At 48.6% G+C, this 16,890-nt stretch overlaps 2 protein-coding genes across 3 annotated transcripts in view; both read right to left on the bottom strand.

Annotated features, from left to right (window-relative positions):
- Window positions 1–426: 426 nt before the first annotated feature.
- On the bottom strand, window positions 427–2,268 carry LOC132584190 (cytochrome c oxidase subunit 6A2, mitochondrial). The gene is made up of 3 exons (XM_060255999.1): window positions 2,026–2,268; window positions 710–852; window positions 427–563 (listed from the first exon to the last, which is right to left on the bottom strand). Exons 1-3 carry the CDS (start codon window positions 2,117–2,119, stop codon window positions 468–470), a joined length of 333 nt encoding a protein of 110 aa, XP_060111982.1. The 5' UTR covers window positions 2,120–2,268; the 3' UTR covers window positions 427–467.
- Window positions 2,269–2,870: 602 nt separating this feature from the next.
- LOC132584188 (integrin alpha-X-like) overlaps window positions 2,871–16,890 on the bottom strand; it is a 49,295-nt gene continuing 35,275 nt past the window's right edge. Inside the window, exons 22-30 of one of the 2 annotated variants that reach the window (XM_060255997.1) lie at window positions 14,836–14,915; window positions 12,318–12,401; window positions 12,107–12,185; window positions 10,915–11,022; window positions 10,477–10,560; window positions 9,930–10,043; window positions 8,952–9,044; window positions 8,176–8,286; window positions 2,871–3,295 (exon numbers count right to left, since the gene is read on the bottom strand). In XM_060255997.1, the coding sequence (XP_060111980.1) occupies window positions 3,179–3,295; window positions 8,176–8,286; window positions 8,952–9,044; window positions 9,930–10,043; window positions 10,477–10,560; window positions 10,915–11,022; window positions 12,107–12,185; window positions 12,318–12,401; window positions 14,836–14,915 (870 nt within the window). In that variant the 3' untranslated portion in view covers window positions 2,871–3,178. The remainder of the gene's footprint in view (window positions 3,296–8,175; window positions 8,287–8,951; window positions 9,045–9,929; window positions 10,044–10,476; window positions 10,561–10,914; window positions 11,023–12,106; window positions 12,186–12,317; window positions 12,402–14,835; window positions 14,916–16,890) is intronic. The other variant, XM_060255998.1, reaches the window with a different exon arrangement.

Consider the following 16,890-nt stretch of genomic DNA (forward strand, 5'->3'; position numbering starts at 1 on the left):
GTTTTTTGGTCACTGTGTGACACAGAGTGTTGGACTGGATGGGCCATTGGCCTGATCCAACATGGCTTCTCTTATGCTCTTAAACTGGACCAGTTTAAATCCAGCCTGTTTTCTGCAGTAATTGATATGAATGGTCCAGGAAAAGGAAGTTCAAGCAGGAAGTCCTCTTTGTGGTTTTGCACAACCCTAGGCCAAAGAAGTCCTGGGTTAAAAGCCATTTCATACTTTAATGTCCTATGCGATCTCAGTAGCTTACTAGCAGGCCCTTTGCTCACTGAAAAATTGGCAGTAGGCTGCTGCATTCGCCTCCCCGCAAAAGCTCCCCCAATGAACACCAGGGAGAAGTTCCATTCCTGTATTTTTATTGTCTCCAGTCAAGGAGATCTGTCTCAAAGAAGTGCCATACATGTAGGGGAGTTTCTGCCCCTCTTCCAGTCAGTGGCGGAGAAAAAGAAAATGTCAGTGGTTCAGTGGTGGCCACCTGCATCTTCGTAGCCTGTGGGCAGTGGGTTGGTATGAGGGTTATGGAATAAAGTGTGATTTCCATCACCCCAGGGGAAGCGCTGAAAAGAGAAAGAGCGCAGTTGACTGACAGATAATGCCACCAATCCTCCTACCATTCCCCTCCCCTTCCCGTCTTGACATATCAGGTCAGGGCAAGGAGCCCCTGTAGCCAGTAATCAGCCTCACCTGCTGGATGGAGGCCTACCTTTGTTCGGATGCGGAGGTGCTGATAAGGCACAAACTCGGGCCGCTCCTGTGGATGGTTCTGCTTTTGCAGCCAGGCATTGAGGATGCACACGGCCACGCCCGGAAATGCCACCGTGGCGGTTAGGATCTTCCAGGTCCGGCCTGCACCACAGACAATGGAGGTAGGATGTTCCAAGACACACCTTCCCCCCCCCTTACAGCTGATAGTGTTGCCTGAAGGGGAAATGGGTGTGGAAAAGCAGAACAGTGCCCCCTACTGTTACCCTGAGCCACAAGCATCACTTCTGACTCCCAGGGGAGCAGCCAGCATCCCTTGACGAGCATTGTCCCTATTATTCCTCATTGCACATACCCTGCAACAGACAAAGGTTGTTCTCAAGGTCTCTGGCTGCAACCTTCTTTTGCAGTCCTTAAACAGCCAGCTGACATCTGAATCCCAGGATTTTTCAGAAGACCAAACTCAGAAGGAAAGCAAATGGGCCCTGCATTCCAGCTAAAGGGAGGGGGGGAAGGCACCTTAGAGAGCCAGATGATGGGAAAGGATGGAGGACCAGTGCACCTCCAGAGATGCACCCTCTCCAAGATGCTAAGGAAACATGTTATCCACACAGTGCTCAAGGCTGTGCCCCTGGTGGTGGGGAGGTATTGTCTGAAACCAATCTTTTGGCAGAAAGGGAAAGAGAGCAAAAGCTATCCAGGGGCTTTTACTTGGTGTAATTAAATCAGTGCATGCTTTGCCCTGAATCTGTAGGATAGGGCAGGTCAAAGAAATTCAACAACAGAACTAAGAATGCTCTGGGCTCCTGGTAGGGTTGCCAGTCCCCAGGTGGGGGCAGGTGATCCTCTGGTTTAGAGCCCCCCCCCCTTTCAGGGTTATCAGAAAGCAGGGCAGGGAGGGAAATGTCTGCTGGATACTCCATTATTCTCTAGGGAGACCCATCCCATAGGGTACAATGGAGAACTGATCCGTGGGTATCAGGGACTCATGGGGGGCTGTTTTTTGAGGTAGAGGCACCAAATTTTCAGCAGGGCATCTAATGCCTCTTCTCAAAATACCTTCCAAGTTTCAAAAATATTGGTCCAGGGATCCGATTCTATGAACCCCCAAATAAGGTGCCCCAATCCATTATTTCCAATGGAGGGAAGCCATTTAAAAGGTGTGCGGTCTCTTTAAATGTGATGGCCAGAACTCCCTTTGGAGTTCAATTATGCTCCTCACAACCTTGCTCCTGGCTCCACCCCCAAGGTCCCCAGATATTTCTTGAATTGGACCTGGCTACCCTAGCTTCTGGGCCCTTAACAGAATTCACTTACTGCCTGCCCCATCCCCGTGGTGCCCGGAGGCTCCTGCCGTTGCAAAACTTTGCCCCTTGGCTGCGAGCTGAGCTGCCTTCCTCCAGGGAGTCATCGCCAAAAGTCAGGGATGCCGAGAAACCTCACTAGCCAGAGGGACTCGACTACAGAGGACTCTTCACCTTCACCGTGGGCAGGCTGGTCTCTGTCTGCTCCTGGGTCAAGGCCTTCCTGTGCAGCCCCTCCGCCTCTTCCCTCCCCCAGCACCATCCCCTGGCCCTGACAGTCATGGCCACCTGACCCTGCTTTGGCCAATGAATCTGTGGGATAAACATAACCCAGTTTGGACATCAGCCAAGAAGGCCGTCACCCAACCCACGTCGAAGGACCAAATCTGGCCTGAGGCCCGGGAACTGACCATCCACCCCACCCCTTGGATTTCTGGCAGCTATTTATAGACAACGTTAAGTGCCCATGAAGAGTCCTTGTGTCTTGGGAGAGCATCTCCTGCAAATACTCTAGCTAGGTTGGTGGTTGAGGTCCCCTGAGCACCTTACGCACAACCTCATACAGCAATTAAGGCTGAGCTGTCCTTTTACTGCAGCTTTACTGTATGTTTAAACTGAGTATTTTTGAGAAAGATGGATGTTTTGGGGCAGAGATCTTATCCAATCTGGAAATTAGCTGCTGCCCCCTGCTGGACAAATCTGCTCATGTTTATGACAGTTCTATATACTTTTTACTTTATGAAAAGGAAATGGGTTTCAAGATAGTTTCAAGTTCTAGCTCAGCTATGTGAGGGGAAGTGTACCAATGCGGACCGTGTCCAGTTCTCATCTACAGCTGCAATAACAATTCACCATTGCTTATTGTTGGAATAATTTATTAGCAAATCTAACTCACAATGGTTTTTGTACTCAAAGACCTGAGTTTGAAATTGCCAAAACAATTCTGCCAACTCACTGCCACAACAAAGTCCTGGGGCTGGACCCAGCCAGCTTTTTCGCTCCGTCTTTCCCAGTTCTCCTCCATCCTGCAGTCCTTGCCTCAGGTGGCTTTTGTAGACATAGCCCCTTTGGTCCCCAGCATAGCCTTTTTTGGGTGGGCAAACAGGATCCTCCCCATCTTCTTCCACCAGCTCCCCAACAGAGTGTCGGAAGACCCAGGAGGGCTGTCAGTAGACTTTGTCAGGGGGAGAGGAGTCTGTGCCTTCCTGGATGGGAGGTGAAGGTCCGTTGTCGTCCCCAGCATCACTCAACATCTGCTTATACTGACGCTTGAAGAACCCGACCTAGAATGACAAAAGGGTTCAAAGCAAAGGTATAATAAAGTGGGTTCAATGCATGGAAGAGGCGAGGTGGTACTGAAGCATCAGCTCTTTATTGATTACAGCATCATGAGGCATACATATAAGACTGCTGAATTGGGCCCACAGAGTCAACTATATACACACCCCGCGCAAGCGTTTGATTGGTCCATTCAAATCAGTAGGGGGCTCGTGATTGGAGCAGGGCAGCAGGGTTTTGGATCCTGCTGCCCATTGTTCCCAAGTCCCCAAGCTCTGGCTGTCTGGCTCCAATGAGCCAGGCAGGAACACACATTCAGTTCTCACTTGAGTCCGCATACATTACATCCCTCCCTTCCGAGTTCACAAGCCCTGACATACATAGTTTTTTAGGTAAGCTGGCTTGCAGTGCTCCCTTGTTGACCACACGGGTGCCAGAGAGGGAGGCAGTGCGGCGACCACTTCGGGCACAATGGACGGAGATGCCAGGGATGCGGAAGCTTCTCTTGGTGGTTCCGGGCTCCCGGATGCTTCCGGCTCTGGCGGAAGGTCGGGGGTCGGACCTGCAGCAGCCGCCGGACCGGGGTGAGAGTTGTGTAGTGTGGTGAGGACTCTTTGCCGCAGCACGGGGGGCACCACTACCCAATCCCCCCATAACAGACAGCCCTTGTGGATCGATAGTTCGTCCCGGCGGGAAGCGAACGCTGCAAACTCTGAGCCCACCCGGCCTGTGGGCCATCCCCTCCACACCCAGTTGAGAACCCAGGAGAGGATTTTATCCTGGGCAGAGAAACAAGCAACGTCCTTTGCATGAACCGGGCGGTCTGGGAGGTACTCTAACAACATTATCTGGTGCGCTGGCACCGGATCCAGGTCCCCGGAGGGTAGCAGCTACTGACTCAAAGTGTCTGCATAGCCCACAGCCTTACCCAGATGGTATTGTAAGTCATATTGCTACCCTGCTACGAAAATGGACCACCTTAAGACCCGGGGCAACAGCATCTGGGGCGTTTGGGGGTCGGGGGCAAACAAGCCCAGGAAGGGCTTATGATCAGTGAGTATGGTGAAGGGCCGACTATACAGATAATCATGAAACTTCTTAACACCGGCTACAATGGCCAACCCTTCCTTATCTATTTGTGCGTAGTTGTGCTCCAATTTTTGCAATGTCCTCGAATAGTAAGCCACCAGAACCTCTCAGCCATCCAGCAGCACGTGCTAAGACTGCCCCCACTCCGTAGGGAGCCACATCGCAGGCCAAGATCATGGGCAGCTGCTTGTCGAAGTGTGACAGCAGGCTGTTTGATGTCAGAAGGTCCTTCATTGCTTGAAAGGCGGCGGCCTGCTGGCAGCCCCACACCCACGGGACCCTTTTGTCCAGCAAACGGTGGAGGGGTTCCACTACCGCCGCCTTGTGAGGAAGGAAGGCATGGTAGAAGTTGAGGAGGCCCAAGAAAGCTTGTAGTTCTGCTTTAGTAGTGGGAGCATCACAAATGGTATCCACCTTTTCCTTCGAAGGATGGATCCCGCTCACATCGACCGAATACCTCAGGAAGTCAATCTTGGGCACCCCCAGCGTACATTTCTCCCTCTTCACCTTTAGGCCCACTGAGTCAAAATGTTGGAGTACTGCACAGAGGCGGGAAGCGAACTCATCCTCCATAGCTGCGGCGATTAACACATAATCGAAAAATGGCTGGACCCCAGGGATACCTTTCAAAAGAGAGTCCATTAAGTTCTGGAAGATCCCCGGGGCACTCTGACCCCAAACTGGAGGCGCTTGACCTTGAAGGCACCTCTATGTGTCACTATTATTTGCGCCTCAGCCATAGCGGCATCCACCGGGAGCTGTTGATAGGCCTGGGCCAAGTCCAATTTCCCCAAAATTTTTGCCCCTGCTAGGGAGGCCAACACATGGCTCACCACTGGCACTGGGTAGGCGTGGCCTTGCAGTGTTTTGTTTATGGTACACTTATAGTCCGTTCAGAGGCAGACGCAGCCATCAGGTTTCACTGGGGTGACGATGGGTGTTTCCCAGCATGTCTTAGCGAATAGCTCCAGTACTCCCTGAGCTACCAGGAGGTCTTGCTCCTCCTCTATCTTATGTTTGAGGGCAAAGGGAACTTGCCGTGCCTTCAGTCTTATGGGCTGGATTTAGTTGTAAGGACACTGGGGGGCCTGTGTAAGTTCCCAGGGTCCCGTTGAAAACTGCTGGGAACTCCCCCAGATGCTCTGGAAGTCTCTGGGCCATGTGGGGATCTGATTTAATCCTGTTACTTGGATCCCTAAGGGTCCGAACCATGTTCAGCCCAGCAAGCTGCCCAAGTCCCCTTCCATGACTATCAGGGGCAGCCGTCCTGAGAAGTCGCCGTACTTCACCCTCGGAAAGCCCACTCCCTTAACTGTGATCTCCCGTTTCTGATAGTCCCGAACCATGAAGGGAGATGGCTTCTGTTTGGCTTCCCCCCCGGGGCATAACCTTCAGAAAGTCCTAAGAGAAATTATAGTTTGTCCGGCCCCCGAGTCCACTTCCATTTTGCAGGGTTTGCCCTCAATTAGAACAGTCACTTGCCTGGGGAGGGCAGGGGAAGTTGGCATACCTGCTCATCTGAAGTGGCGATGGAGTGGAGGTCTTCTGCCAGGGCAGCGTCCTGGTTTCTGCCCGGATCCCGCCGGTCGGAATCGGCAGGAACGTCACTCATGGGGGTCCCCACAGCTGGCACGCTCTCAAGCAAACGCTGCCTGGGACGAATGGCTTGCAGTTTCTTCTGTGCTGCATGCCATAGCTTGTGTGCATCGTCTTCCCCGGAGTCCTCCAACTCGGATGAGGACATGGCAGCAGCGGTAGTTCACTCCTTCCTTGATTTCTCATACGCTGTAGCCTCCTTGATGACCTTGGCTAGGTCAGTGTCATCCTTACCCACCCACTTTCGCCTCAGTTTCTCATCCCGCGGGCCAAAGATGAATCAGTCCCTTATCGCTTTGTCGAGGACTGGAAAGTCACAGCGGAGTGACAACTGGCAGAGGGCGGTGATGAAATCTGCCACCGACTCATTAGACTGTTGGCGCTCTGAGAACTTGAGGCGGCGGGCCAGGACGGTTGGTTGCGGAGTGAAGTGTGTCGTGAGGGCCGTGATGATCTCATCGAAGGTGGCCGCCTTGAGGGTCACGGGCGCCATTAGACCTTGGGCCAACTCCAGGACGTCCATGCCGCAGGAGCTGAGCAGCAGCGCCTTCTTCTTGCGCCCTGTGACCTTGTTGTAGTTTATGTGGTTCTCCAGTGGCTCTAACCAGGTCTCCCATCTCTCCGGGAGGCCCACGTTGAAAGCCTGAATCGGGCTTGGTGTAGCGGCCATTTCGTCAGCTGCGGTGGTGCGGAGTGCAATGCTGGATCAGAACAGTGATGTGCAATGCGATGCCAGCTGGGCCACTCACCAGGATCCCACCTTCGTCACCACTATAATATAGTGGGTTCAATGCATGGAAAAGGCGAGGTGGTAGTGAAGCATCAGCTCTTTATTGATTACAGCATCGTGAGACTGCTGAACTGGGCCCACAGAGCCAACTATATACACACCCGTGTTCCCACGCAAGCGTTTGATTGGTCCATTCAAACCAGTAGGGGGCCCGTGATTGGAGAAGGGCAGCAGGGTTTTAGATCCTGCTGCCCATTGTTCCCAAGTCCCCAAGCTCTGGCTGTCTGGCTCCAATCAGCCAGGCAGGAACACACATTCAGTTCTCACTTGAGTCCGCATACATTACAAAAGGAAAAGACAGGTCCTTGTCACATAATAAAATCTACAGATGCTAAAATGGAGTCCAGCAGCACCTTAGAGCCCAACAAGATTTTCGGGGTATGAGTTTTCAAGAACGCTCTCTTTTTCAGATACCTTTGCCAGGGAGTGTTGACTCTCAAAAGCTCTTCACATTCCTGCCCCCCGCCCGCCAAAAAAATCTACCGGACTTGATTCTAGCTCTTCTGCTGTGGACCAACATGGCTACTCTCTGAAACGCTCTAGATCTTGACACCCTTAAAGGGTCAATTTCCAAGAAGTGTGGTACTGACGGTCAAGCCAATAGGAAGGCTCATGTGCATCTATTCATGACCCCTTCCCTCCCTATCAGGGAACCCAAGCACCATACAGCATTGTTCTCCCCTCTTTCAGGTATGTTAGGCAGAAAGGGTAGTTAGTCCACAGTTACAAAGCAGCCTTCCAAAGCAGAGTGGGGATTTGAACCCAGGCTTCCCAAATCATAGGACAACACTCTAAGTAACAACTATACCACAGCAACTCTCATATCCTCCATTGAGAAAGTTGCCAGTTTTGGGTTGGGAAACATCTGGGGGGTGGAGCCTTGAGGAGGGGAGGAGCCTTAGTTTGGTATAATGCCATACAGTCTACCCTCCAAAGTAGCCATTTCCTCCAGGGGAACTGATTTCTGTACTCTGGAGAGTACTTGCAGTTGCTGGAGATCCCCAGGCCCCAACTGGAAACTAGCCAACAAAACAGTTAACAGAACAAACATAGGTACATGCAAACGAATTATCTGCAATGAACTTTTATGCCAAGTAAAACAAATGTGGTTGCCACCTGGCCACAATTTCTCCAGGGGAACTGATCTCTGTCATTGTAATACTCAGAGTTCTCCAGGCCCCAGCTGGAGGCTGACAACCCTATCTGATTGACCCGGAAGCCCTAAAACCCAGATGTCTGGTGACTGGCTAGAATCACTCTAATGGCGAGAAAAACATACTCTGAACATAGGTGGAGAAACCCCCTCCTCTGCCAGTCCACACGTGTCAACACATTCTAAGCTCTAAGGAGCCACAGGTGAATCTAAACCTTCCTCCCTTCCCTTCCCAATCTCTCTCGAGGCCATCTCACCTTATAGAGGACTGCAGCAATGACAGCCAGAAGGACAAGCCCTGCAAAGGTTCCTCCAAGGATGGCAGGCAGGTAGTTGTAAACTTCAACATGCTCCATCACTGTCTGCACCTGGGGACACAAGGGGAGTGGAGGGGCAGTCTTCACAGAGACAGGCAATAGCAGTCACCCCCTCCAGCCCAGTTCAACCCGAGGGACGGGCACAAGACAGATTTTTGCAGTTCAGCTCATGATTCGTAGCTGAACCACAAACCTATACAGATTGTAAGATTGGTTCGCAAACCGAACCAGTTCATATATGGGTTTGTGACCCCTGCTTTCTGCTCCCCGCTGCTTTTCGTGGGGAGCAAAAAGCAGTGGTTTTAAATGGCTCTTTAAACCAAACAGTTATGCTATTGCTCAACTAGCTCTTCTACTGTGGACCAACTGTTTCTCATGAAGAGCAAAAAGCAGGCGTTTAAATGACTCACGTTAAATCTTTGCTTTCTGCTCTTCATGAACCCCCACAAACTGCATCAAAATTCATGAAAGTTCATGGTGGTTCTTCAGTTCCTGAACATTGCTTTGCAAAAAAAACAAAATGCCCTAAATTTGTGACAAATTTTAGTTTGTGTGCTGATTCATGCCCATCCTTATTCACCCCACTTCCCTCCCAAAGCCCCTGCTCCAAGGCCTCTGCCTTTGCTTCTTAACAATCCTAAATTGTGCCCTATTGCAGAAAAAACAGGGGCTCAGGATCCCACAGTGGGCGAAGCTCCCTCGGGCACTCTCATTACCTGCTGGTTCACAAAACCCTCCTTCTGGGTGTATTTTTGATTGTTGTAAGAAATTTCCGCAGAGCTCACTAGGATCAATTTCTTCTGTTTGGTCTAGGAGATGGGGGAGAAAAATGTTCCATGAGACAGGAGTCAAACCCTCAGTAGGTTCCAATGGACAAGAATCAGGGCTTTTTTGTAGCAGGAATGCTTTTGCATATTAGGCCACACACCCCTGATGTAGCCAATCCTCCTGGAGCTTACAGGGCTCTTAGTACAGTCCTACTGTAAGCTCCAGGAGGATTGACTACATCAGGGGGTGTGGCCTAATATGCAAAGGAGGTCCTGCTACAAAAAAAGAATCAATAAAGAATTGTGGGTATTCAGCCTGTTGGAACTGTGAGTAAAAGAGGAATGCATAGCTGGACACTCAGATGCTGCTGACTCTGAGGTGGAACACATTAATATTCTGCCAGAAGTTTCCTTCTCTTACCCCAATGCCCCTCTTTACCATTATGCCTTTAATAAGGTCACCAGGTGTCCTGTAGCCACTGGCAGGGGATGGGAGGGTAGGGTTCCAGATCCAGGTTCGGAAACTCCTGGAGATTTAGAGATAGAGACTGTGGAGGACAGGGACCTCAGTGGGGTACAATGCCGCAGAGTCCTCCCTCCAAAACAGCTATTTTCTCCAGGGAAACTGATCTCTGTAATCTAGAGATGAACTGAAATTCCAGGGAATCCCCAGGTCTCACCTGGAGGTGACATCCCTAGTCCTTAACTTTACTACCTTTGAGTTGGGAAATTGCTGGAGATTTTGGAGATCGATCCCGGGTGTGCAGAGTTTGGGGACGGGAAAGAGATGCGTGGAGTGCACTGCTCTACAGTCAACCCTCTAAAGAAGCCATTTTCTCTGGGGGATGTGATCTCTGCAGTCTGGTGATCAGTTGTAATTCCAGGGATCTCCCTGCTGGATCTCTACCTTAACAACAGTGTTCATACCTGAGATGTCCACTGGAAACTGACGTTGCCCTTAATTGTGAACTCCACCGGCTGCCACATCTTCAGGGACAAAATGTCACACCGGATTGTCTTGCAGGAAGCCACTGAGCAGTCCTGGATGTAGGGGGAGGAGGAAGAGACCCCGGGGTCAAGGGAAACATACTCATAACTGAGGATGAATGTCTTCAGCTAGGACTGTCTGAATTCTCTCTGTCTGCAGAATTCCACATCTAACAGCGTTAGTTGTTATTTCACCAAAAGATCAAGTTAGCAGTCCTTCTGATTCTGAAGCTAGGCCTCAATATGCAGGAAATGCCTGGAGAACACTCAGGAACAAATCAGGAAGACAAATACAGGCAAAATGGCCTAAGCAAATGTATGTTCCCAACCCAAGTCTGGAAAGGACATGATTGTGCTGGTGAGAAGGCATTTGCAGGGGAGAACCAGTGGGACGAGTGCTTGCCCTCTTCTGCCTATGACAAGCCTCTTCCCAATTTCCTTTTAAAGGTGGGGTAGGGCTACAGGAAGAGCTGGAGGACATACTCACCAGAAGGGGGCGCTTTTTCAGCTTCTCCTCAACGTCTTTGTCACCTGCAGTTTCTTTTTCCAAAACACAAGTTGCAAATTGAGGCTGTGGAAGAAAAGAATTTCAAGAATTCACCAGTGAAGAGGGAAGAGAAGTGTCAGCCAGCCATTGAAGAGTCCTATACCCAAGGGCTTTTTTAAGAGCAGGAACTCACAGGAACGCAGTTCCAGCTGGCTTGGTGTCAGGGGGCATGGCCTAATATGCAAATGAGTTCCTGCTGGGCTTTTTCTACAAAAAAGCTCTGCCTAAGCCCCTCCCCAGACACACATCAGGCAGAGGAGCACAAAGTGGGATGTGAACAGGGAGGGGCTTCTTATCCGTAGGTCACATCCCTCCCATCAAAATGGAAGGAAGGGCATCAGTGCTTCACTGCACATCACAGGACAGCAGAAAATATACCTTGGAGGGAATAACCTGAGACACGTTCCAGATCTGGATCCCGTTCAGTTTTGTAGGGATCTGAAATGTGACCGAGACGGGGATACTTCGCTTACGGAGGTTCTTCACCTGGAAGAGAAAGAGGTAAAGTAGACAGAGACCACATGGCCTCATCTGGAACCTTGCTACTCCGCCCTCCACACAATTAGTTGTAAAGAGCTGGTCTCCTGGCCCCAGAACTAAAGCCTGGCTTATACACACCATAGAACAAAGACCCACAAGCATGGAGCTTGTGGACACCACCATGGTGCCTGCTAACACTTTTCCCGGCCAAGTGTTTTTTAGAAAGTGGGTGGGGCCAAGTGGGGCTTCTACCCAGCAAAATTTCTGATTGGCCACTGGAGACTGGATTGGCTGCTCAGATTTTTTTTAAAAAATAAATTGTTTGGCAAGACCTGCCACCACAGCACAAGGATCTTCAAGTAGCAGGTGATGGGATAGATGCAAGCTACCCAGTACTGAGCTAGAGGGACCAGTGGTCTGACTCAGCAGCTCCATACATCAATAAATACCTGTCCTAAAGATTTAAACTGTCATTCTCTCTCCTCTGACACCCTCAGGAACCCAACTGGCTGTGGAGGTTGCAGCTGAGGTAGCAGCAAAGAAACCCTGACAGGAAATTTTCAGTACCCCAAACCCAACTGCCATTCCCAGGATTCTTTGGGGGAAGCCACCGTTTTTAATCTGATGGGTTGCCAGCTCTGGGTTGGGAAACACCTGGAGATTTTTTTGGGGGGGGGTGGAGCCTAGGGAGGGCAGGGCTTAGCGGAACATATTGTCATAGAGTTCATCTGGCAAAGCAGCCATTTTCTCCAGGGGAAGGGATCTTGGTTGTCTGGTAGATCAGTTGTAATAACAGATTTCCATGTAGAACCTGACAGCTCTAATTTTCTTTTATCTGCAAACTTTTTATCCTGTTCTTATTCTACTGCACTGCTTTATTGATATTTATTCAGTTAGGAATTGCCTCACAGATATCTATGTGAAGAGAAGGAGTAGAAATATTTCAAACAAATAAACAACATATAAAACAAACACAAGGTTATCTTTCAATGCGCTCGATTTCCATTTTCTCATTCTGGTCCATCACTCCTCCCTTAGCGTCTTTAACTTGGACCCTCTTCATCCTCCCCCCACTCAACCAGCTCTTTACCTCATATCGATGTTCCACGCTAGCGTTGGCTTCCCCCTGACTGGATGTGAAGTTGATATATTTGGTTGATTCTTCAGCACTGGGAAGAAAGGACCATAAATGAGAAAAGGGTGGGGCTCCAATGTGGATGGAGAAGGGAGATTTCAGAGGCTGTGCCCTCAGGGAACTGCAAAGGACCACTTTCTTCCCTAAAATACCCTCTGCCACTTACGCCGTGACGATGATGTAGACCGCATATCTGACCGGCAGCTCTGCCTGATGAACCATGTCCGCTGTGACGTCACCACCATTTTCACTGGACAAGTGGGAAAGTACAAACATGTTAAATCTCTCTCTTGCTCTCTGTGAATATAAGACACTATTCTAACATCTATTGCATTGTGCATCACATTCACCATCATGCTCTACACCAGCTCCATTGTGCTACTTCCCAACTGGTGTGGCTCTTTCCACTGTGCTCCCCAGGTCTTTTGTACAGTGAAACAGAGCATATTCAAGGTACAAATTCACTTCCCAGCTTGACTGGTCTGCTCAGAGATCAGAGGATTTGAGCATTTGAGATCAGAGGATTCTGGGACACATTTGAGATGCACACTTTGCATCAGGCCTTGATTGGCCATGTCTTTTTTTTTTTAATTTCAGAATCACATAAGAGAAGCCATGTTGGATCAGGCCAATGGTCCATTCAGTCCAACACTCTGTGTCACACAGTGGCCAATACAAACACACACACACACACTGTGGCTAATAGCCACTGCTGGACCTCTGCTCCATATTTTTATCCAATCCCCTCTTGAAGCTGGCTATACTTGTAGCCGCCACCACCTCCTGTGGCAGTGAATTCCATGTTAATCACCCTTTGGGTGAAGAAGTATCACCCCAGAGAGTTTTGATATGTGTCCACGTTGCACAGGGCTGAGGGGATAGCAAAAGAGAGCTGCCTTTTGGGAAAGTTCATCTGCCATTCTGTTATTTCCACTGAGGAGCTTCAGATAAGCTTGCAAGGGTACTTTGGGGTTCTCTGGACCAATGTTTGAAATCTATGTCATTTGTATGCTCCGTATTCAAAGGCTGGCCCCCAATAATAAGATGATAATAAGACTTACACAGATCAGTTCTGTGCCCTACACACAGACACACACATCAGTTGGATTTATCACCACCACACACCTTCCAGAATACACAACTATGTTTGGCCATATCACAAAACCTGTGCAACATTTTCTATTGTGTGCGTTAAGTGCCATCAAGTTGTTTCTGACTTATGGTGGCCTGATTAATTAATGTTCTCCAAAACGTCCCATCATTGCTCAGGTCTTGCGAAGCAAATGCCACAGCTTCCTTTATAACAGGGGTGGCCAACCTGCAGCTTGGGAGCCACATGAGGCTCTTTCATACACATCATGTGGCTCTCAAACCATCCACCGCCCTGTCAGCCAGCTTGGAGAAGGCATTTGACTCTTTAAATCACTTCTCCAAGCCAAGCCGGCTGGAGGTTTGGAGAATACATTTAAAGTTCAAGTTGCTTTCTTTCCACTTTTCTCCCAGTTTGGTGTGGTGGTTAAGTGTGCGGACTCTTATCTGGGAGAACCGGGTTTGATTCCCCACTCCTCCACTTGCACCTGCTGGAATGGCTTTGGGTCAGCCATAGCTCTTGCACGAGTTGTCCTTGAAAGGGCAGCTGCTGTGAGAGCCTTCTCAGCCCCACCCACCTCATAGGGTGTCTGTTGTGGGGGAGGGAGATAAAGGAGATTGTGAGCCGCTCTGAGACTCTGAGATTTGGAGTGGAGGGCAGGATATAAATCCAATATCATCATCATCTTCTTCTCTCCCCTATCTATTTCCTTCCTTCCTCCCTCCTCCTTTCTCTTTCCCTCCCTCCCTCTTTCAAACATCTGACATTTATTTATTCTGTGTGGCTCTTATGTTAAGCAAGTTTGGCCACCCCTGCTTTATAGTCCATCCATCTCATGTTGGAGCTTCCTCTTTTCCTACTGCCCAACTTTTTCTAGCATTATTATGCTTCCCAGTGAGTTTTATTTTCTCATGAAGACCTTTCATGAGGGCCAAACAGGCTGGCTCAAAAAAGCACAAGCTTTTAAGCCAGAGATGTCAAACATGCGGCTCAAGGGCCAAATCAGGCCCCCAGAGGGCTCCTATCAGGCCCTCGAGCAACTGGCTGTTGTCTGCTTCCTTCTTCCTCTCTCTTGCTTCCTTCTGCATCACAGCTTGCTTTGCCAGGTTTGCTCAATTGCACAGGAGCTACAGAGGAAAGCCTCTGTTTTCTCAATTGGCTGAAGCTCTTCCCTTGGGGAGGAAGGGGAAGAGGCAGAGCTTGCTTTGCCAGACTCTCTCAATCACAATCTTTCATTGTGTTTGTCTGCGTCCTTTATAAAGTTTATATCTCTGTGAGCTAATATTAAATAGGCACACACATGGCCCAGCCTCACCTGACGTGGCCCAGCCCAACAAGGTCTCATTTATGTCAGATTCGGCCCTCATAACAAATGCGTTTGACACCCCTATTTTAAGCTCACCAGAGCTCTTCATAAGGTTGGATATTTTAAAAAGACTGAACATTAGAAGGCAGAATTCTCAGGCCATGATCCTGAAGCCTGATTTTACAGGCACCCTTTGTGAGACACCAGCAGGCAGTCAGCTTCTGCACTTTGTGGCCGAGGGGCAGAGTCACAGCATTAGCCTGCAAGGACCAGCAACATGAGGCTCACCTGTTGGCTTTGGCCATGATCCGCAGTGTATCCCCCAGATCAGCATCCAGGGAAACATCAAAGGTGGCAACAAAGGTGGCCTGGAACACAGAAACACATGGAGACCGATGGGGGCTGGTATCACAAGTGTGGGTTTTAAGACAAGAGCGAATTTCACCTACACAACAGAGTTCATGTTTCTGCTTCCTTCAACGTATGGATGTATTGACATATATGAAACTACCTTTTGCCAAATCAAACCAGTGGTCCACCTAGCCCAGCACTGACTGCTCTGACTAGCAGGGCCTCTTTCAGAGTCTCAGAGGCAGAGATCTTTCCCAACTCTTCTATTAAGAGATGCTGAGGATAGAACTAGGGACCTTCTGAATTCAAAGCAGTGGTCCTGCCACTAAAAGTCAACCTAGACAAGTACATGTGACACAAGTCAGGACATGGGTCCCTGATTTGACTCACTGTCACACCTGTGAGCTGGGGAACTTGTCCTGAAAATGCTCTATTTGGCATTGAAGCACTGCAAGGAGAGAAGGAGAGGTTACTGGTCCCCTTCCTCAGTCATTTCTGCCGGTGAAAATGGTGCGGGAGAGAAGGCAGAAGCCTCCTCCCCAACCCAAGTTGAATTGAGACATGGAGCACTTTGAACAGTAAGTTCCCCAGTTCATAGATGTGATGGTGAGTTATGCATGTGTCCTGACCTGTATCACATGTAACAGCTAGTCTGGCTCTAAGCTCTGGTTCCCCCATAGATTTCCATTAATTCCTTCTTTCTCAAAAGGTAGTGGTTTTATTAATGATTTTCTTTGAAGTCGGATGACTTTGGGAGGGTAGCAGTGATATATTTATGAATGGGATTTGAAACCAAATCTGTTTCAGGGAAAGCATGTGGTATAGCCCCTCTCAGACTGTAAAATTGTGAGTGGCAGACAGAATGTTTGAATCCAGTTCTCTCTGTTTCTGTATCTAAATAGGCAGACAGATGTCTAGATAGATATCTAGACAGACAGTCAGACAAACAGACTGTGAGACACAAGCCTTGTATGCCAAAAACAAGCACATTCATTTAAGCGAAAAACCTCCTTGATATGCTAGCTTTTCAGAGGCAAAGATTATTTTTTTTGACAGTGTATTCCCTAATGCAATCCCTGAGTGTTCTCTGAGTTGGGGCATTGCCAGGAACATCTGACACTGGTAAAGGTAGTCCCCTGTGCAAGCACCAAGTCATTACCGACCCACACCATGACGTTTTCTTGTGATTAAAACAATTGTATTTGGTAATATATGGTAATTATATCCACTACTAATAAAATATTAATAAACACTTACTACCGTCCCCATACATTACGTTTTTCCCTCCTCCCCTCCCCCCCCATCTTGACTTCCGCCGGTGCCAATTGCCTAAAATTCTAATATCAAAAGGTATCTTTAACTTTAAAAGAATCTTAATAAAAAAGAAAATATATATCATTTTGCAAAGAAATTTTGCAAAACCCCCCCCACATTTCTTATACTTTATAAAATCCCACCCAGTTATTATAGTTCATCTTCTTTCTTCTTCTAAAAACCTAAGTGGTATTCTCAAAAATCATCCAATGTCCTTTTACTTTCCATTCTTTTTCTATATATCTTCTGAATTTATCCCAATCTATTTTAAATCCCTCTAAATCATAGTCTTTCAAGATTCTTGTAAGTTTATCAATTTCACTCCATGACATAACTTTTACAATCCAGTCCCATTTTTTTGGTATTTTATCGTGCTTCCATAACTGCGCATACAATGTCCTAGCAGCTGAAAGCAAGTACCAAATTACAGTTCTATCTTCTTTTGGAAATTTCTCCATTTGTAATCCCAATAGGGAAGTCTCTGGAGTTCTCTTAAATTCATATCCCAAGATTCTAGAAATTTCTTGTTGAATCATTTGCCAAAACTGTTTCGCTCTTTCACAAGTCCACCACATATGGTACAAAGAACCTTCATGCTTTTTACATTTCCAACATCTGGCATCTTATTGTTCATTTTTGCTAGCTTTTTAGGAGTCATATACCACCTTTACATTGTTT

This window comes from Heteronotia binoei, chromosome 15 (assembly GCF_032191835.1).
Source record: "Heteronotia binoei isolate CCM8104 ecotype False Entrance Well chromosome 15, APGP_CSIRO_Hbin_v1, whole genome shotgun sequence".
NCBI lineage: Eukaryota > Metazoa > Chordata > Lepidosauria > Squamata > Gekkonidae > Heteronotia > Heteronotia binoei.

What these genes read in the sequence shown, in the direction of transcription:
- LOC132584190 (XM_060255999.1), bottom strand. Translation starts at nt 2,119, where the DNA reads ATGACTCCCTGGAGGAAGGCAGCTCAGCTCGCAGCCAAGGGGCAAAGT. An exon ending in CCACGGGGATGGGGCAGGCA is followed by an intron (nt 853 to 2,025) that starts GTAAGTGAATTC and finishes TCTGTGGTGCAG; the next exon opens with GCCGGACCTGGAAGATCCTA. An exon ending in ACCTCCGCATCCGAACAAAG is followed by an intron (nt 564 to 709) that starts GTAGGCCTCCAT and finishes TTCTCTTTTCAG; the next exon opens with CGCTTCCCCTGGGGTGATGG.